The sequence below is a fragment of the Symphodus melops genome (genome assembly GCF_947650265.1).
Source record: "Symphodus melops genome assembly, chromosome: 12".
NCBI lineage: Eukaryota > Metazoa > Chordata > Actinopteri > Labriformes > Labridae > Symphodus > Symphodus melops.
Window position 1 is genome coordinate 5,737,750 of NC_136702.1, and position 20,660 is coordinate 5,758,409.

General features: G+C 39.8%; 4 protein-coding genes across 5 annotated transcripts; 3 read left to right on the forward strand and 1 right to left on the reverse strand.

The window, feature by feature from the left end:
- Window positions 1-1,241: 1,241 nt before the first annotated feature.
- acod1 (aconitate decarboxylase 1) lies at window positions 1,242-4,924 on the forward strand (the record flags this gene model as incomplete). Of its 2 annotated transcripts, XM_079358286.1 has the most annotated exons (5): window positions 1,242-1,376; window positions 1,531-1,692; window positions 2,796-2,885; window positions 2,994-3,193; window positions 3,964-4,924. In XM_079358286.1, the coding sequence occupies exons 1-5, from the start codon at window positions 1,365-1,367 to the stop codon at window positions 4,922-4,924; spliced, it is 1,425 nt and encodes a 474-aa protein (XP_079214412.1). In that variant the 5' UTR covers window positions 1,242-1,364. The 2 variants fall into 2 exon arrangements, with proteins under 2 accessions (XP_079214412.1, XP_079214411.1); XM_079358285.1 differs by lacking the exon at window positions 1,242-1,376 and having other exon boundaries at window positions 1,448-1,692.
- On the reverse strand, window positions 4,901-8,118 carry LOC306833186 (glutamine amidotransferase-like class 1 domain-containing protein 3, mitochondrial). Its single transcript, XM_079358288.1, has 4 exons — window positions 7,854-8,118; window positions 7,188-7,359; window positions 5,962-6,160; window positions 4,901-5,524 (listed from the first exon to the last, which is right to left on the reverse strand). Exons 1-4 carry the CDS (start codon window positions 8,046-8,048, stop codon window positions 5,329-5,331), a joined length of 762 nt encoding a protein of 253 aa, XP_079214414.1. The 5' UTR covers window positions 8,049-8,118; the 3' UTR covers window positions 4,901-5,328.
- A 969-nt stretch (window positions 8,119-9,087) lies between these two features.
- On the forward strand, window positions 9,088-12,695 carry LOC306832438 (bis(monoacylglycero)phosphate synthase CLN5-like). Its single transcript, XM_079357119.1, has 4 exons — window positions 9,088-9,307; window positions 10,296-10,470; window positions 11,157-11,382; window positions 12,128-12,695. The coding sequence occupies exons 1-4, from the start codon at window positions 9,207-9,209 to the stop codon at window positions 12,613-12,615; spliced, it is 990 nt and encodes a 329-aa protein (XP_079213245.1). The 5' UTR covers window positions 9,088-9,206; the 3' UTR covers window positions 12,616-12,695.
- Window positions 12,696-15,443: 2,748 nt separating this feature from the next.
- LOC306832901 (bis(monoacylglycero)phosphate synthase CLN5-like) lies at window positions 15,444-18,375 on the forward strand (the record flags this gene model as incomplete). The annotated part of the gene is made up of 3 exons (XM_079357921.1): window positions 15,444-15,477; window positions 16,673-16,759; window positions 17,506-18,375. 3 exons carry the CDS (start codon window positions 15,444-15,446, stop codon window positions 17,991-17,993), a joined length of 609 nt encoding a protein of 202 aa, XP_079214047.1. The 3' UTR covers window positions 17,994-18,375.
- Window positions 18,376-20,660: the final 2,285 nt, after the last annotated feature.

Here is a 20,660-nt window from a genome sequence, read left to right on the forward strand (position 1 = left end):
ATCTTCGAATCACTTAAAGAAAGCCCCCACATTTTGATTAAGTGTCATTTATGTTTTACCTTCTGTGTTTGGCACCGATATTAATGTATTCTATCCGATATTTATTTAATTCATGAAATAAATGATGTTGAGATTTTTTTTCCCCCAGGGGAACTCTCAGAACCAGGAACCACACCGTTGGATTGAGTTAGAAAAGCCTTGAAATCAAGAAATTGATATGGAAAAGAGTGACACCCATTGCAACTGCGGTGGAAATGCAGCCATCGAGCAGTGGCCCAGCAGTAGTCTATCTCTCTCTCACGCACACATATAAACACTATATATGCATGGACAAATACACGAACAGACCGTTAACCCTTAAACCTTAAACTGCTCTTTAAAGAATTGAGGCAGTTAAAAATGGTCCCTTTACATTTAAAACTCTAATTGGGACAGAGTCTGATGTACAAGAACCGAAAAACTCCAACTTGTGTTTTTATCACCAAGGAAGGAACACTACCTGACGTTCCCTGCCTGAAGACTCACTAAAGATAAACACTAACCACTTAGTCTCTCATCTCTTCAACCAGACCAATAATAACTGGCTAATCTATTGAGTTGGATTCATTAAAAAATCTCTTAATTTAGAATTACATATGGACCTACATAAAGATTATATTTAATGCAACCAAAATTAGCAGATACTATCTCAAACATCTTTGTTTGAAAGTTACTTAAATAAGTGTCACAAAATCAAGCACGCATTTATATTGAATACATTTGATCAGATATATGAAGTTATACATATCATATGACAGACTCATTTATTACAGTGTAGGAGCTGCCTGTTGTCATGTGATTGTCAGTAAAGGGACGAAGTGCCGGCTCTCCTCTTTCAAAACTCACCACTGAAGAGAGCCACATTTCCAAGGTGACTCAAAGAGAAACTGGAAGTGACATTAAAGAAGTGGTCTATATTCCAAATATCTGAATCACTGTTGTCATCAAATCCTAACTATTTGTAATTTTGTGATCAATAACTTTCATGACTCAATTTTGTGATTTACAAAACAACATAATCACTAACTTTCATGACCCAAAGACAAGCATAATATTACCTTTTTTACACCATTCTTCTTTTCTTGTGCTTCCCTTGTCTTTTAAGCATTTTTATAAGACAAAATGAAAGCAAACGTGGAGTTGCCCAGGTCAACAAACTCTGGAACAATGAATCAAAGTCATAATGAAAGTATCTACTTCTCATCACAAGATTCATTTTTTTTGAAACTTTGGAAATTTGTTGTACCCGCCTACTGACTTTGTGCATATAAAATGCATCTGCCCCGGTATGTTTTGTCACCTGCAGACTTTGCCGAGCTTTAACAATGCTGCGAAAGGTAATGTGTTTTTCTCATCCATCAAATTCGCTTAAATCTTTCCGAAAGTGTTATTTTGCCACACAATTTAATGTCTCATTAGTCTGTTTACATAACCAACAACTGACCTGTGTCTGACGAGATTGTTCTTATGAGCTGTATTTCACCTTTGCAGGGTATCACTGAAAGCTTTGGAGCTGCTGTCCATTCACTGAGCACCTCTCATCTGACAGATGTGCTGATTAACCGGAGCAAAAGGATGATGCTGGACACTTTGGGTGTCGGGTTGTTAGGAACCAGGACAGCTGTCTTCAACAAGGCTCTAAAGTACAGCCAGGTACGTTCGCATAAGGTGTACTGATAAATATTTCTGATCAAAACAAAATACAAACAAAAGTTAATTAATAATTTAATGAGAAAGATAAAAGTTGGATTTTATACCAACAAAGACACAGCTTTTATTACATTATAAATACTCACCTACCATATTTCTTCACTACATTACTTTGAAGTTTAAGTCAGTTTGTTTTGATTGCAGGTTTATGAGAAAAAAAAGCAGCAAAAATGAAAAAAGTGAATAATGTGATTTAAAAAGGAAACTCCATTAAAATTATTTGATTAACAAAATATGAGAAGACAACAATTTCTCTGAGTTTATTTGTGAAGTAATGTGTGTATTAGTACCTGCATATCTGAGGGTCAATTACATCTGTTTACCTCCGTCTTTAAGCTGATTATATGCAGGGGCGATTATAGAGTCTGGTGGGGCTAATAATTCTGATAATCCTTCACAAGTGAATACCATAAATATGTGTGAAGAAGTAGAAACAGAGAAGTGCTTCTGAAGAGCCACTGGATTTCCTCATGTGATGAAATAAGTTGATATATTCCCTGCATTCATCTTCCATTCAAGGGTTTTCCAAATATGTAACTATGTGAGTTTCATGTAGTTTTCATCAAGTAACCTGGGAGTTTCTGTATCTCTCTAATCTTTTCAAATATAGGATGATTTCTTAAAATGAGGAAAATGAGGGTATGAAAAGGAAATAAAGTTCTGATGCTATGATGTCTGTTACATGAGTCACTCCACTAAGATTTACTTTAAAAATGGAACACTTCCTATTTGTATGTGTCCATTTGTCATCTTCATCAAATCCTTCTTTATCTGCCTCACAAAGATTGTCTGTGTTGAATTTCAAATACCAAACCAAGGACTGTCATATTTCTTTAACAGCTATAGGAACACGTTTAGTTAGCATGAAGCCATACAGTATAGTGTGTTGCTTGTTTTCTCTTTAACATGCTTTCATTACAAATCTGCTGCTTGACAATCAGCATTTTTTTCCTGCTATTTTTGTAGAACATTTTTGGTCGACAATTTGGAATCATACCACTTATCTCTAAAGTTCATCCTTTACTATTTCTATTTATGATTGGCAGGCTTACACATCTGATGAGAGGAGCAGTGTTTGGGGTGCGTCGGAGATCTCTCTTCCTCCTCATTATGCTGCATTTGTTAATGGCATCGCGGTAAGCTCAGTCAAGTAAATGCATTATAATTTGTATGAAACATTAACCTGATGCAGCTTCTTCTTTTTTTTTTAACCTCTGATTATATTTTCTGGTTCATTCCATCAGGTTCACTCCATGGATTTTGATGACACTTGGCACCCTGCTACTCATCCCTCAGGAGCTGTGTTACCGGCCCTGCTTGCCTTGGCAGAGACGCTGCCGAGTCAACCCTCTGGTCTGGACCTGCTGCTGGCCTTTAATGTGGGCATTGAAGTACAGGGCAGACTGATGAGGTTCTCGACAGAAGCCTACAACATCCCTGAAAGGTGAGTTATTGATGCTACAAGTCTTTAACTAACGAAATGTGCTGCTGATCTATCCACTGCTAAATTTCTGTACACTGGAATTATTCAGGGACTAAAGAGTACAACACTGACCTCTAGTGGGCATGCCTATGATTAGTTTGAGAGGTTTTCAGGGTAATTTGATGTCTGTTTTCTTTTGAAGCAACAAACTTATGAAACTCCACGACAAGATTGGAGTTCTTGTAGAGCTCCGGAATTTGATTTCTAGCACTTTGATTTTAGTGTTTTCATTCATTTATATTGCCTTCTATTTCATTCTGTTTCTTGCTTAAATGGGTTCATAACCTAGACAGCTTTGAAAATAAGGGACACCGCAACGTCCTTTTGAGAACAAGGAAAGGTTTTGATTGATTTTATATATTATACATATGACCTTATTAAGGTACAGTCCTCAGTGTCTTCTTGCATCTTTGGTTTTAGTGCTCCCTCTCTCCTATGCATCTGACCATAAAACAGATGTGCTATCTTTTGTTTCCACGCTAAAGGGAACATTTTTATATTGATTGGTTGTCATTTTAGCCGTCCTAAATTCAACAATGTTCCATTTACAGTATCAAAAGGAACAAAAGAAAGAAATCAATTTTGAGTGAAACCCTCAAATCTGAGTCACTGGAACCAATAATACCAATTAATTTTCTTGGAATAAACCTGTCAATTTTCAGTATCATAGAAACTCAAGCTTTTATTTTACTTGAGTGGATCTAATATTTAATATATCTTTCTTCACTCAGATTTCACCCTCCCAGTGTTGTCGGTGTGTTGGGCAGTGCTGCAGCATCAGCTAAGCTCCTGGCTCTGCCACCTGCTCAGTGTACTCATGCTCTGGCCATCGCAGCGTCCTCTGCTGGGGCTCCTTTGGCCAACGCCGCCACACAGACCAAACCCCTGCACATAGGAAACGCTGCTCGAAGAGGCCTGGAGGCAGCTCAGCTGGCCCAGCTGGGACTGGAGGGGAACCCTGCCATCCTGGACAAGAACTGCGGCTTTGGGGTGTATTACAAGGACTACAGTCCTTCAGCAATACCACATTGTGATTCTGGGGACTTCAAATGGATGCTTGAAAATCAGGATGTTGCCTTCAAGCGCATCCCGGCTCATTTGGGGATGCACTGGGTTGTGGATGCAGCATTGGCAGCACGTGAAAAACTTGAAAACACAGATGGAAACTTTGACCTCCGAAAAATCAGGCGAGTCACACTTCGAGTGCCTCCATCCAAATACATTGACTGTCCCTCACCCAAATCAGAGCACCAAGCCAGGCACTCGTTTCAGTTCAACTGCGGCTCCGCTTTGCTGGATAACAATGTGACAGTGTCTTCTTTCAGTGAAGCTCAGATTAACAGGCCTGCACTGAAAGAGCTCCTCTCCAAATTGGAGGTGGAGACGCCGGAGGACAACAAACCCAGCTTTGACAAGATGTACTGTGAGGTTGAGATTGAAACAGATCAGGGGCAGAGATATTGGGCCAGGTGTGATACCTTTTATGGCCACTGGAGGAAGCCTCTGAGTCAGAGGGATCTGGTAGAGAAATTTAGTGTAAACGCTTCCTCGGTGTTGTGCACAGAGGGAGTGGAGGGAGTGATTGATGCAATTGGAAACATAGAGCGAGTGAGAGAAAGTTCAATCCTGACTTCATATCTGAGAATGACAACCAGTCAACACAGGCACTTATACAGGACATGGAGCTTTTAATTGTACTGTATTTGATGACGCAACTGAAACAATTGTGGTGTAAATTTTAATTTAAGCAAATGAAAAAGTATGTAAATATTTTGTACTTATCTTTTTTTTCCCCACAAAGTAAGAATTCAAAATAAAGGGAACTTTAACAGTATTTTACAGATATTTTTTATACAAGCTGATTTTCACATTCTGAACTATTCTTCATTTAGAATTTTGATGCTCTGTATTAGAATATAATCCAATCAGTTAAATATGTAAAATAATACAGACCATTTAGCCCACATTACTACTAAAATGTTTTGTACTGCTTTTAAATCAGGAAGTCAAAATCAGACTAAGTATCGGACTACAAGTATCTAAAAAAAGACAGCATCTGATGTTTCCTCCAAAACTTATTTTGAGGATTGCTGCATTCAAGCTAATTTCAGCACGTCCTTAACCATCGCTCCAATTCCATCAAAGATCTCGTGTATCGGAGCGTTGCACATGAAGGCGGAGGTGGTGACCAGCTTGTTCTTCTGGTCCACGTGGCTCTCGCTGACACTCTTACTAACATGTTTGCAGCCCAGCTGGTTGATGGCCTCTGCTGTGCCAGAGGTATCAGGGTACCTGTGAGAAAATATATAGACGCATCCGACAATGTTAAGCTGCAGCAAGAGGATTCAGCAGGTAATTTTGCAGAAAGTCCTACGCTTAATGAAAATAAAATTGCCTTGATTTCAAAACCTAGCGGCTGCTTTAGCCACAATGCAACTCAGAGATTTGTTTTTGTCTTATTGTTGTGGCTAATTAGCCTTAAGCTGCTAACCGCTATCAAAGAACAGATGTGTGCTACCAAACTCAAGTAGGCACATTTTGTTTCATCAATGTCTCCACCCCGAACACTTGAGGTTATCTATATTTCACACCTTTCCTACTTGCCCCAAGCTCCATTATGTTTTACTCTTATGGGGTACTTCCCAAAGCCAGTTGGGAAATATAAATGAGAAAAATCTGTGCAGTTCCCATAGAGTCAGATCTGTGGTGCAGGGGTGAGTTAGACTCACTTGTCATCCTTCTCGATACCGACGGTGACCTCACAGCCAGGAAACACCTTGGCAGCCAGAACAGGGGAGATGCAGCAGAGGCCGATGGGTTTACCCTCGCTGTGGAACGCCTGCAGTGTGGCCTTCACCTCGTCATTTACAGAGCAGTCCTTCCCCTGCACTGCCCATGTACAGAGATTCTTTGCTGCACCAAAACCACCTACGACATATCAGGAATAAGACTAATTTATACTATAATAAAAAGTCATGAGAAGTTTTTAACTGAAAAGACATGCACATGCCAGATAGTGGAGGAAAGTTTTGTTTTCTTCAGTAAAACAAAACTTTTTTAGCATTATTATTATTTTATTTTTTTTAAAGACAGGGGCTAATACATTAAGAAAAGACAGGCTGACTAAAAGAGGTGGAGCCCTGTTAGTGAAGTTTTAACATCTATAAGAAGACCATTCCGTTCATGTTCCTTCGCTTACGGCCATACCACCCTGAACACGCCCGATCTCGTCCGATCTCGGAAGCTAAGCAGGGTCGGGCCTGGTTAGTACTTGGATGGGAGACCGCCTGGGAATACCAGGTGCTGTAAGCTTTTCATACCTGCTACAGCCAGCAGAGGGCGCTGTTGCTTCATTAGTGGAGAAAGCACTGAGATAAACGTAGAAACAAACTTTCTTTTTTTGTCATTCAAATTTGAATTTTACAATGCAGATAAGAACGAAATTTCGTTGCAATGGCTCGTTAAAGTGTAGGATGAACAAACAGCATCAAGTATTTACATAAGGAATGTAGTATTTGCAAAGTAAGGTGCAGATATAAATATATATTAAAACAAAAGTTATGTGTGAAATTACCTTACAGATAAATATATTGCACGTTATATTACTATTGCGATGCTACTTCTGGGTTGGCCTACTCCTCCTTCTAAGAAGGATATCACACAGTTCCTTTTTAAAACATCTAATACAAACAAAAATAAGTTTATTTTACAAACAATTAATGAATTATCTTTCATCTTTAAGTAACAATTAAAAATAATACTTGCAAGAAAAAAATAACATCTTGCAAAACAAAAGAAGAGACTGAGATCTAAACAATCCCAGTCTGCAGCTCTGTGCCACTTCAACTACAACCTACAACAACCTAAAAATCTAAACTGCAAAGGGGTTGGTTCCTCATTAGGGTACACTCAATTGGGCATTTAAAAAAAATTGAATTTACCATATTTTACAAACCTGGGAATATAATAGCATCATGGTCTTTGACACTGAGTTTAGACAGGTCTTGGATGTTTCCACGGGCCAATCTGGCGCTTTCCACCAACACATTTCTCTTCTCCTCAGACGGTTCTCCTTTCAGGTGATTTACAACATGCATCTGATCAATGTTGGGAGCAAACATGTTTACCTGCAGCAGATGAGGAAAAGACGACAACACGCTTAATAATAGTACTTGATAATACTATTAATAAGTGTTTCCTCATTGATAGGCTTTCTAGAGTCTATTTTGAAACTTGACTTTTATCCATCTCAGTTCCAGTTTGTGCAAAGATCAGATCAGGTCTATCTGATTACATTCTAAGGCCAGCAGCCCTGTCTAACAGAAACAAATAATCATTTGCATGCCTGTTAATTTATAAAAATCCTATGAGGAGTTTTGAGATGGTAATCTAACGGACTAAAATTAACAAACGCACAGAGAGGAGATGGATCTATGAAGGTATCTTATAAACCTTTAAACACTACAGGGTTTAACTGTCAATGAAGCACAACTAGTAGGAGTAGGAACTCACATAATGAGTTTACAGAGTGTAATGTCCACACACATCCTCCAGCTTGCCTCTCCCACTGAACCACACAACACACAGTCTGAGATCAGCACTTGGAGCTTAACTAACTTACACTTGCTCCTCCTCTGCTCAGGTGCACCAACACAGCAGAGGCCTCGTGGATTTCGCTGCCATCATAAACTCCGCAGCCTGCCAACACCACTGCCACGCGCTTAGCCATCTCTGTCGCGTGGGAACTTTTGTTGACCGTCTGAATAATCCTCAATGTCAGCAAGTTGCGACCACAGTGGCGCAGCAGAGTGAGCATGGCGGACTGTCAGCGGACACCCCCACTTTCTGCACGACTTCTTCTCTGCTCTAAAAGGCGGATAGCATTCAGGGTTGTTCAGTGCTTTATTGACCTCTAGTGTATAAACCTGAGCATTGACGTTTCCCCTTTAAAGGGCCAGCTGTCGTTCAAACTCAGGGCTGCTGTCACAAATTACAATGCTTACCAATTTTATACACACAAAATGTTGTAACTATGCACACAGAACTGTCTGTCTGTCTGTCTTTCTGTCTATCTATCTATCTATCTATCTATCTATCTATCTATCTATCTATCTATCTATCTATCTATCTATCTATCTAGAGAGAATAGTGCACTCAAGTCTGTGGAGCAACAGGTGATGTGAAGATATATTTGAATGTAACAATAAATAAAATATTTTGATGTACAATAGTCAATGTGTAATGTGTATCAAAGTATAACCTGAGTCCCCAAAAGCTCAACATGTAAACTAGTCTAATAAAGGTGTTCTATCCTGTTTAAACGTTGCAATTACCATGTGCATTTGTAATGTGGTTAGCCTCTGTCTGTGTTGAGCTGTGCAAACTCAATTTGAAGAAGCTCAGTCATCACGTGTCAGAGTATAAAAGAGGTAGTGACTAACAAGTGACTCCCAAGTTCCAGAAAATGACCAGGATATTTCCCAAATATTACCTAGGCCTAGTTTCTACCAAAATCTTTAATCCTGAATCATAATCAAACAATGTTCATGATTTACAAACACATGTACTGTATGTATATCGATACAACATTGTAAATACTTTAAAAGGAGATGTAATAATAACAAAGATGTTTAATTAATTGAACAAACTGAAAATTATTCTCAAAACAGTATGTTTTACATTGGGGAATGTTTTTAATTTAATGTATTTCATGTTTTTGTTAAATGTATATTAAATTTAGTTTATGTAATTGATGTTGTCGTTATACCGTGTGTTTATATTTTCCTTTAATATACTTTAAACAAATCTTCGGTTGTTGTCACTTCCTCATAAAGAGCGCGCGTCTTCGCGCGTGATTTGGTATAAACAAAACCATGTGACCTTAGATCCGGAAGTGAGTTCAGAGGGGAAGGATCATGGGAAGAGCTGCATCGTAACTTCTGCTGATTACCTGCTGGTTCTTGGACTGATTAACATGAAACATACTGAGTTTATCGTGTGTTTCCTGCTGCTGCTTCTCCATGTTGGTGCTCACTTCACAAGTAAAGGAGAGCGGCGGTGGCCAGTTCCTTACAGGTAAGAAGAAGAAGATAGGTAAAGCAGTGAAGCTTCATCTCTTCATGTGATGTCTGCTCTCTAAACTTGAGTCATGTGGCAGCTCTATAAAATAGAGTGGGCCTATCTGTCCATAAAAAAAAGTTTAAAATGCACTAAAGATTTCTTCTAAAACGTCAAACTTAATTCCTTTTTAAAAAATCAGTTTTTATAAAATCTGCTTTTATAATTTGTTGTTCTTTTTGATGTAAATACAAAGTTAAAATAAGCAGCCTCCTGATGAACAGCCTGTCTGAATCTTAGACTTAGACTTAGACTGAACTTTATTGATCCTTTGGGATGACTCCCTCAGGAAATTTAGGTTCCAGCAGCATATACAATAAAAGTAAAAAATAAAGATAAAAATGTAGCAGGTAACAGAAAGTAACAATATAAAGAATAAAATAATATAGCATAAATAATAGAACACTCTTCCGTTGGAGGAATATACCAAAAATATGCATGGAAGAAGCAAAATATACAAAAAAGGCAATGATTATTGTTGCGATTATTGTGCTTGGTTGAGATTATTATTGCACATACAAGTAAAAGTGTCCATGTGTTATTGCACAGTGAGGGTAGAAGGAAAGACGGGTAGAATCTGTGCTTAAGATAGGGAGAGGAAGGTAGAGACAAGCAGAGCAACAACAACCACAATGAATATGAATGATGTATAGCTTTAAGTAAAAGTAAGTGTAATAATAGACTGATCAGTCATTTACAACTATAATAATGATGAAACAGGGAGGACTGATTCTGTATGTAAAGGTTTAAGTTGAGAAGCTCTAAGATTTACTTTAATATTTATGTGAATGGTAAGAGAGGTAAGGCTTGATATTAATGAGTGTAGCTCTTATATTCACTAAGACAGAATGATTAAAAAACAAAAGGTCATTGTGAGTGAATGATTTGACTCTGTAAAAGTGGAAACACAGTGGTACTTGAAAGTATGTTTGTCATCCATCATCAGGCGGTTTGATCATCGGCCTGATGCAGACTCGTACTGTGAGGCGCTCTACCCGTTCTGTCCCACTGGAGACCGTGACAGCCGGATTCCCTACATGAGGGAAAGTGACGTTATCTCGGTTTATCGACTGCAAACTCCAGTTTGGGAATTCAAGTATGGAGATTTGATGGGGAAATTTGTAAGTAGATGAAATCCCTTTTTATCTAATAAAACGCATTGTGTATTGTTTTTATTAGTATTATTTTCTTTTTGGATGTATATTTCATTTGTCATTCTTTCTTCATCACAAGACTGAGGTCCAGCCTGTGATGAAAAGACTAGACTCAAAATGAGCAGCTTTTGTTTGTTTGAAAATAAATAGAAGAATCTTTTCATTGTGCTTCAAACTTGTTGTATTGCTGTGCATTTTATTGGATATTCTGATAGATTAATAGGCACTTTCTTCATAGTATTCATTTATTTTCAAAGATTGACAGCTGATTTATGACATGATAATACTGTACGTGTAATTGAATTATATATACAGTATTTTTAAATGTTTGACATAAAGTGATTTCCTGAATTTCCCTCGGGATCAATAAAGTATCTATCTATCTATCTATTTCTTGTGTGAGCTGTGTCAGTGTAATTTAAATTGGTTTTAAAGAATGTCTTTTTATATTGTGTTATATTATACATTTTCATATAGTGTTGTGTTGTTTTATGGTACTGTGCATGTTACTTCAGATGATATATACACAGACAGGTGTGGGGCTGTTTCCATGGAAATGAAACTTACTACTTTATTTATGGAAACACAGCTGTACACCATTCCTCTGTTTCTATAACAACAGAGGAATTATGATGTTTGCACTCGGTTCACAGCACATCATGCATGATGCCATCGGGTTCGGCAGTTCAGAGACGGGAGCCAACTTCACCATGGAGTGGTACGAGTTGTTCCAGCTCGGTAACTGCACCTTCCCTCACGTCAGACCCGAGGTGTTCCCACCTTTCTGGTGCAACCAAGGTGCCGCCTGCTTCTATGACGGCATCGATGACTTCCACTGGTCACAAAATGGCACCTTGGAGAAAATAGCAGCAATCACAGGTTAGACTTTGAACGTGGGGTCAAATATCTTTGTTCAACAGGAAATATAAATGCAGTATGAGTAGATTTGATGGCTTGCTTTTCGCTTTCTCCTCATCCCTGTCTCTTTTTACCTACTCTAGAAGAGTGTTTTGTGAGTTGTTCAAACTCACCTTTTTTCCCTCCTTTGACTGTCTGCGACTATTTTCTTTTTAACTTTAAGGTACTGGTTTTTCATTTATAGTTTCATAAATATATAAGTTTGTTTTTTGTGGGGTTCAATTCAATTCAATTCAAAAAACTTTATTTGTCCCCGGGGGGCAATTCAAGGGCACACAGAGCAGCAGATAACGACAGTGCAACTATACTACGACATTTAACCAATCAAAAAAGAATAAAGTGTCAAGGGTGTTAGTACAGGTTAGAATACAATCACAACTTACAACTTTTTGGTTTTCAACTCACAGTACAAAACAGAAAGCCACCCATACGTCCCCAAACCCTCTTGTCTCCTCCACTCACCCTCCCAGTCTATCCCCCCACCCAAAAGCACCCTCAGTCTCACCCCAACAGGCTACTACTGTCCACTGTAAAGAATGATGATAACATAACATACATATATACATTTAGCCTTCTCCCTCTCGTGGTGCATTTAACCTTTTCTGGTTTTAGATGGAACTTGACATCCTTCATCCAGCAGACACGAGAAGGGGGCTCAGGGTCTTTGACCGCCATGTTTTAAAATCTGTTTTTGTTCTCTCTACAGGGAACCAGTTCAATGACATGGCCCAGTGGGTCCAGGACGACAACCAGACGGGAATCTACTATGAGACGTGGACGGTCCGCTCTGACCCCAGTCCTAACGCCACAGTGTGGTTTGAGTCCTACGACTGCTCTCAGTTTGTCCACCGCACGTACAGGAAACTCACTGACCTGGGAGCAAAACTGTCCAGTCGGTCCCAAACGAACTACACAAAGATCTACCTGTACAGCGGAGAGCCCAAATACCTGGGCAACGACAGCGCCATATTCGGACAGCCTGCTCTGAAGAATCTGGCCGTGGACATTCGTACATTTTACCACACATTCAGACCACACCAGTCGTTTACAGACTTCACCATCAGCTTGTTGGAGGCTTATAAAAAGATAGTTGTGGACAAGAGCTTTTACCTGTACTACAACTTTGAGTACTGGCAGCTGCCAATGAAGTTCCCTTATGTGAAGATTACATATGAGGAGGTGCCTTTGCCTTAGCAAAAAAACTTGGACTACGAAAAGCAGCAAGCATTAATTTGTTTTCTGAATTGTTTTAAAGAATGCACAGATCTCTCAATCTGATACTAGTTATCTGATTTACGACTTCAGCCACAGTTGAACTAATAAGCTGTTTTTCCTGTCATGTATGTGTAATGATTTGAGTCTGCTTGTTACCTACACACTGCTTTACTCACTCTAAAAAAAATATATGTGTAATAAATGAATTGTATTTATTTTCTGCTCTGATTGTCTGAAAGCCAAAGATATTGACATTACAAATGATATACATTTAAAAAAGGAAATATTTTGAGGTTTTGCTTGATAATCAATTTAAAAAATAGTTTAATGAATTGAAAGTTAACCTTGAGACGCGAGACAATGTCATCACTTGATGTAGCCTTTGAATAGACCGAGCTGCCTTTTCGTGTCTGTTGCCTTTCGTATTTAAGAAAAGAAATAAACATTTGCCACTGGTTCAAGCAAAACAGTGGGTAGTAACAAAAAACATTCACAATCATAATTCATTCACAATGTTTATTATTTTTTATTAATCATTATTTCATGGCCACAGATTCTTGTTTGTGGCCAATGTCATTAGAAGCGCTCCGTAAAATGTCTGTTTACGTTTCTTTTTTTTTGTGTGTGCTTTTTTTATTGAACTAACTTTTTTGCTAGTTGATGGGAGAAACCTGAGCACCAGGAGTAAACCCGACCCTGACAAAGGATGGACATGTTAAGGGGGTTGGGGTAATTTTAATGGGGATGGGGGGGGGGGAGATGGGATCTACCATAGACTCCTCATTTTCTATACTTCTTCTTTGGCCTAGAGTTGACGATCCTCCGAGACTGACGCTTCACCATCTCCCGCGTGATGACGTAGGAACCGCACTGGCCGTCTTCCTCATCTGAGGACTCGTCTTTAGGCTTGACAAAGATGTTAAAAGTCTGCAGCTGCCGCTCCTCATCCTTGGCAGGGAAGTCATCCTCTGTCATGTTTTTCTTGATAGCAGACAGGTCTTTTCCCTTGAGCTTCTCACGCAGAACCTCTAACTTCAGCTCGCATTCTTCCATCAGCTCCAAAATATACTCATCGGATTCAGGAGACGCCTTCACCCTTCTGTCCTCAGGTAGTTTGATGTGTTCAAGTCTGTCAGCAAGTTTCTTTATCCACACTCTGAGGACAACAATGGTTTTATCAAGCTGTTTTTGAGGCTCTTTGCTTGCTTTATACCTACTCTGCTGAGCCAGCAGACGCTCCTTGCAAATGTCCAGCATCTCTTTGTTCTTTAAGAGCTGAGCTGCTGTGTTTACCTTCATGTCGTGACATTGTCCTTTCAGGATCTCCCTCTCTTCCATCAGTTGCTGCAGCGTCTTCTCATTCTCCCCCCTCTCATTCATCAGATGTTGCAGACTGTCTTTCTGAGAGAGTTTATTTAAGTCCTCTAAACTGGAGATTCCCATGGCTTCGTTGATCTTGTTGAAGGCCTGGAGCAAAAGCAACCTGGCTCCCTCCTCCTCTTCTGCCAACATGTTGATTTCCTGCAGGGCCTTGCCGTTCAGCTCGTCTCTCTCGTTATCAATTCTCCAGGTGTCATTAATTTCTTCCCACTGGGCCTTGAGCTTCTTGGTCTGTTTCCTAATGCTAACTTTAGTTTGCTCTATCCTTGTGAATTTGTCATTGTAATTGGTCTCCAATTGCTCTATCTTAGCCTCTACAGCCTCTTTAGATTTCTTGGCGGCTGTGAGCCTGGACCGTGTGTGTTTAAGCGCCACTTTGTCCTTCTGTCTTTGTGCTTTCATTTTGTCCCTCTCAAACTGGTAAAACACAGCCTCATCCCGGTAGTACCTTATGTTTTTGTCGCATGACTTCATCGTTGTCTGAAGGTTACTCCACTCGATTTCTGCGTTGTTTATGCACTCCTTCAGCTCACACAGGTACTCGCAATCAGGATCTAGTACCTCGGTTTGAAAATCATCAGAGTCAACACAGAATGTACCTTCTTGCTCTTGGTCCTCGCGCTTGCTGTCATTCATGAGGTGACGGGCATTGATCTTCTTTTGCAATTTCTGGTTCTTTTTTTTTAAAGTGGCAAGGGCCTTCTCTATCGTCATTTTGGAGCACTCCATCCGCAACTCAGGGTTCTCATCTAAAGCAGCTTTGATTACTCTAGGATGTCTTTCATGTTCTGCATTTATCCGTTCCCTCAGCTGCTTATTTTGCTGCTTTAGCTTGTCGATTTCCTGGCGGTTGTGTTTGTGTTGGGCATCATTGCGGTCCTTGGTTGTGGCATCTTCAGCTGACTGTAGCTTGAGTTCAGCGCGCGCCTTGGCTATCTCCTCTTGTAGTCGACATTTCTTCTCATATCTGGAAGCCATTGTTATTGTTTTTAATGAACAAAGATAAACACAGTTCAAAGTGTACCTACACTAAATGACAGTTTGGCTATATAAAGATAGCTCAATAGTACTAGATAGTCCGTTTGTCCGTTTGTCCAGTTCTGAGTCAGCTCAGCTCGTAAAAGGCTAAATGTGAATTGACCTCTAATAGAGATAGGCCTATCTTATGACATCACATGCCTTTGATCTCTGACATAATGTCCTTTTTACAGGTAAATGTCCTTTTTGAACATTCTTTTTGAACATTCTAAAGCTTTATTTAAAGTCTTAATAAGCAACATGAACACTGACATGGAATGCAGCTGACCATTGTCACGGAAACCAGCCTGCAAAACAAACAAACAAACTCCTTACAGGCTCACTGTGATTGGCTAGTAGTTTGCAATCTATATTTCAATAGAGTGTCAAAGTCCTGTCTACTAGTAGGGATGGGAATGGAAAACGGTTTCTTTCTGAGACCCGGTTCACAGCATTCCAAGTCCTAAGAATCGTTTATATGCTTGGCTGTCAGTTCTATGGAGCTAGAACAGTCTCATACTGAATAAATACACACAGAAATAGACTGGTATAGTTTTGAGCCCTAAAACCAGGAAGTGAGTTAGCATTTTAGCGTCATGGGTTCCTAACTCTAAAAGTCAATGGGGATTTTGAATGAGTTTGTGTTTAGACACCTGTAATAAGGTCTGTGGTTAACGCAAGCTGAATAGATGTTGACGTTTTGTTCGACGAGATAAACTATGTCAGTTAAGATCCAACTTGTGAATTTTAAAGTTTTTACGCAAACTTTAAACAGCGGTTGCTAATGAGTAGCTAATGAGAAACTGCAGTGGTTGTTACAGACATTACACGTCATCATGCCAGGAACTCTTTCCCTAATCCACCTTACAACCTCTAGTCATGTTTTTCAGTGTTCTTGCAAATATTAGGTTAATCTAATTGATTTAGCTTGATTTAAAGCTCGAGTGGTTTTCAGCGCTGCATGAAAAGTATTAACGTCTGAGGAGTTTTCAATGGAGGGTTGAAAAGTTGTTTTCTTAAAGTAAATCAATGTAATGCAAGGAGGATAATTTGCCAAATACTTCTAGAGATACTTCAAAGATAACACGTTTAACCCATCTGAAATGTGTGTAGTTAATAAAGACTAATTTTACCTGATTAACTAGTGGTATTTATCCCCATTTCTTTTTTTAAATTTGAATTCCAAATTCAAGAAATAAAACCCCTTTTTCTCTGTTAATCTGGATGAATGTTTTAAGATGCTTTTAGAGATAGTACAGTGGATAGAAAAGAAGCCTCCGCTTAGATTCAAACCCAAGTCGCCCACTTGAAGGAGAACTTGTACATGACCCCAGATCTTTTTTTAACCACTGTAGAATAATGAAAAGACAGAATCACAGAATACATTCACAAATGTTTATTACCAGTATAAGACCACATTTCCAAACCAATCATTTTAATTTCATGACAGCAGTAAAGCAAAGAAGACCGAGCATTTAACAATACACGAGTAAAACTAAAGGACAGCGATATCAACACCAGTTTAATCCGAATAAATCTAACTCAGGATTCCCAGGTTAAGATAGCTGTGGCCAAGTTTTCCAAGAGAAGCCGACAGAACAATGATTGAAACCTGGACGAGACTCCACCTTGACTTCAGAGCTGCCGTCATTAACCGCACTGCAGGAGATCGATGACTTCCACTGGTCACAAAATGGCACCTTGGAGAAAATAGCAGAAATCACAGGTTAGACTTTGAACGTGGGGTCAAATATCTTTGTTCAACAGGAAATATAAATGCAGTACAAGTAGATTTGATGGCTTGCTTTTCGCTTTCTCCTCATCCCTGTCTCTTTTTACCTACTCTAGAAGAGTGTTTTGTGAGTTGTTCAAACTCACCTTTTTTCCCTCCTTTGACTGTCTGCGACTATTTTTTTTTTTAACTTTAAGGTACTGGTTTTTCATTTATAGTTTCATAAATATATAAGTTTGTTTTTTGTGGGGTTCAATTCAATTCAATTCAAAAAACTTTATTTGTCCCCGGGGGGCAATTCAAGGGCACACAGAGCAGCAGATAACGACAGTGCAACTATACTACGACATTTAACCAATCAAAAAAGAATAAAGTGTCAAGGGTGTTAGTACAGGTTAGAATACAATCACAACTTACAACTTTTTGGTTTTCAACTCACAGTACAAAACAGAAAGCCACCCATACGCCCCCAAACCCTCTTGTCTCCTCCACTCACCCTCCCAGTCTATCCCCCCACCCAAAAGCACCCTCAGTCTCACCCCAACAGGCTACTACTGTCCACTGTAAAGAATGATGATAACATAACATACATACATACATTTAGCCTTCTCCCTCTCGTGGTGCATTTAACCTTTTCTGGTTTTAGATGGAACTTGACATCCTTCATCCAGCAGACACGAGAAGGGGGCTCAGGGTCTTTGACCGCCATGTTTTAAAATCTGTTTTTGTTCTCTCTACAGGGAACCAGTTCAATGACATGGCCCAGTGGGTCCAGGACGACAACCAGACGGGAATCTACTATGAGACGTGGACGGTCCGCTCTGACCCCAGTCCTAACGCCACAGTGTGGTTTGAGTCCTACGACTGCTCTCAGTTTGTCCACCGCACGTACAGGAAACTCACTGACCTGGGAGCAAAACTGTCCAGTCGGTCCCAAACGAACTACACAAAGATCTACCTGTACAGCGGAGAGCCCAAATACCTGGGCAACGACAGCGCCATATTCGGACAGCCTGCTCTGAAGAATCTGGCCGTGGACATTCGTACATTTTACCACACATTCAGACCACACCAGTCGTTTACAGACTTCACCATCAGCTTGTTGGAGGCTTATAAAAAGATAGTTGTGGACAAGAGCTTTTACCTGTACTACAACTTTGAGTACTGGCAGCTGCCAATGAAGTTCCCTTATGTGAAGATTACATATGAGGAGGTGCCTTTGCCTTAGCAAAAAAACTTGGACTACGAAAAGCAGCAAGCATTAATTTGTTTTCTGAATTGTTTTAAAGAATGCACAGATCTAACCTCTCAATCTGATACTAGTTATCTGATTTACGACTTCAGCCACAGTTGAACTAAGAAGCTGTTTTTCCTGTCCTGTATGTGTAATGATTTGAGTCTGCTTGTTACCTACACACTGCTTTACTCACTCTAAAAAAAAAAAGTGTAATAAATGAATTGTATTTATTTTCTGCTCTGATTGTCTGAAAGCCAAAGATATTGACATTAAAAATGATATACATTTAAAAAAGGAAATATTTTGAGGTTTTGCTTGATAATCAATTTAAAAAATAGTTTAATGAATTGAAAGTTAACCTTGAGACGCGAGACAATGTCATCACTTGATGTAGCCTTTGAATAGACCGAGCTGCCTTTTCGTGTCTGTTGCCTTTCGTATTTAAGAAAAGAAATAAACATTTGCCACTGGTTCAAGCAAAACAGTGGGTAGTAACAAAAAACATTCACAATCATAATTCATTCACAATGTTTATTATTTTTTATTAATCATTATTTCATGGCCACAGATTCTTATTTGTGGCCAATGTCATTAGAAGCGCTCCGTAAAATGTCTGTTTACGTTTCTTTTTTTTTGTGTGTGCTTTTTTTATTGAACTAACTTTTTTGCTAGTTGATGGGAGAAACCTGAGCACCAGGAGTAAACCCGACCCTGACAAAGGATGGACATGTTAAGGGGGTTGGGGTAATTTTAATGGGGATGGGGGGGGGGGGGGATGGGATCTACCATAGACTCCTCATTTTCTATACTTCTTCTTTGGCCTAGAGTTGACGATCCTCCGAGACTGACGCTTCACTATCTCCCGCGTGATGACGTAGGAACCGCACTGGCCGTCTTCCTCATCTGAGGACTCGTCTTTAGGCTTGACAAAGATGTTAAAAGTCTGCAGCTGCCGCTCCTCATCCTTGGCAGGGAAGTCATCCTCTGTCATGTTTTTCTTGATAGCAGACAGGTCTTTTCCCTTGAGCTTCTCACGCAGAACCTCTAACTTCAGCTCGCATTCTTCCATCAGCTCCAAAATATACTCATCGGATTCAGGAGACGCCTTCACCCTTCTGTCCTCAGGTAGTTTGATGTGTTCAAGTCTGTCAGCAAGTTTCTTTATCCACACTCTGAGGACAACAATGGTTTTATCAAGCTGTTTTTGAGGCTCTTTGCTTGCTTTATACCTACTCTGCTGAGCCAGCAGACGCTCCTTGCAAATGTCCAGCATCTCTTTGTTCTTTAAGAGCTGAGCTGCTGTGTTTACCTTCATGTCGTGACATTGTCCTTTCAGGATCTCCCTCTCTTCCATCAGTTGCTGCAGCGTCTTCTCATTCTCCCCCCTCTCATTCATCAGATGTTGCAGACTGTCTTTCTGAGAGAGTTTATTTAAGTCCTCTAAACTGGAGATTCCCATGGCTTCGTTGATCTTGTTGAAGGCCTGGAGCAAAAGCAACCTGGCTCCCTCCTCCTCTTCTGCCAACATGTTGATTTCCTGCAGGGCCTTGCCGTTCAGCTCGTCTCTCTCGTTATCAATTCTCCAGGTGTCATTAATTTCTTCCCACTGGGCCTTGAGCTTCTTGGTCTGTTTCCTAATGCTAACTTTAGTTTGCTCTATCCTTGTGAATTTGTCATTGTAATTGGTCTCCAATTGCTCTATCTTAGCCTCTACAGCCTCTTTAGATTTCTTGGCGGCTGTGAGCCTGGACCGTGTGTGTTTAAGCGCCACTTTGTCCTTCTGTCTTTGTGCTTTCATTTTGTCCCTCTCAAACTGGTAAAACACAGCCTCATCCCGGTAGTACCTTATGTTTTTGTCGCATGACTTCATCGTTGTCTGAAGGTTACTCCACTCGATTTCTGCGTTGTTTATGCACTCCTTCAGCTCACACAGGTACTCGCAATCAGGATCTAGTACCTCGGTTTGAAAATCATCAGAGTCAACACAGAATGTACCTTCTTGCTCTTGGTCCTCGCGCTTGCTGTCATTCATGAGGTGACGGGCATTGATCTTCTTTTGCAATTTCTGGTTCTTTTTTTTTAAAGTGGCAAGGGCCTTCTCTATCGTCATTTTGGAGCACTCCATCCGCAACTCAGGGTTCTCATCTAAAGCAGCTTTGATTACTCTAGGATGTCTTTCATGTTCTGCATTTATCCGTTCCCTCAGCTGCTTATTTTGCTGCTTTAGCTTGTCGATTTCCTGGCGGTTGTGTTTGTGTTGGGCATCATTGCGGTCCTTGGTTGTGGCATCTTCAGCTGACTGTAGCTTGAGTTCAGCGCGCGCCTTGGCTATCTCCTCTTGTAGTCGACATTTCTTCTCATATCTGGAAGCCATTGTTATTGTTTTTAATGAACAAAGATAAACACAGTTCAAAGTGTACCTACACTAAATGACAGTTTGGCTATATAAAGATAGCTCAATAGTACTAGATAGTCCGTTTGTCCGTTTGTCCAGTTCTGAGTCAGCTCAGCTCGTAAAAGGCTAAATGTGAATTGACCTCTAATAGAGATAGGCCTATCTTATGACATCACATGCCTTTGATCTCTGACATAATGTCCTTTTTACAGGTAAATGTCCTTTTTGAACATTCTTTTTGAACATTCTAAAGCTTTATTTAA

Excerpts from the sequence above, each read along its gene's own strand:
- LOC306833186 (XM_079358288.1), bottom strand. The coding sequence starts at position 8,048 with ATGCTCACTCTGCTGCGCCACTGTGGTCGCAACTTGCTGACATTGAGG. Across the intron at positions 7,360-7,853 it reads TGAGCAGAGGAGGAGCAAGT|GTAAACATGTTTGCTCCCAA; the intron begins GTAAGTTAGTTA and ends CATCTGCTGCAG. Across the intron at positions 5,525-5,961 it reads GGTATCGAGAAGGATGACAA|GTACCCTGATACCTCTGGCA; the intron begins GTGAGTCTAACT and ends ATTTTCTCACAG.
- LOC306832438 (XM_079357119.1), top strand. The coding sequence starts at position 9,207 with ATGAAACATACTGAGTTTATCGTGTGTTTCCTGCTGCTGCTTCTCCAT. Across the intron at positions 9,308-10,295 it reads CGGTGGCCAGTTCCTTACAG|GCGGTTTGATCATCGGCCTG; the intron begins GTAAGAAGAAGA and ends ATCCATCATCAG. Across the intron at positions 10,471-11,156 it reads GAGATTTGATGGGGAAATTT|CACATCATGCATGATGCCAT; the intron begins GTAAGTAGATGA and ends CTCGGTTCACAG.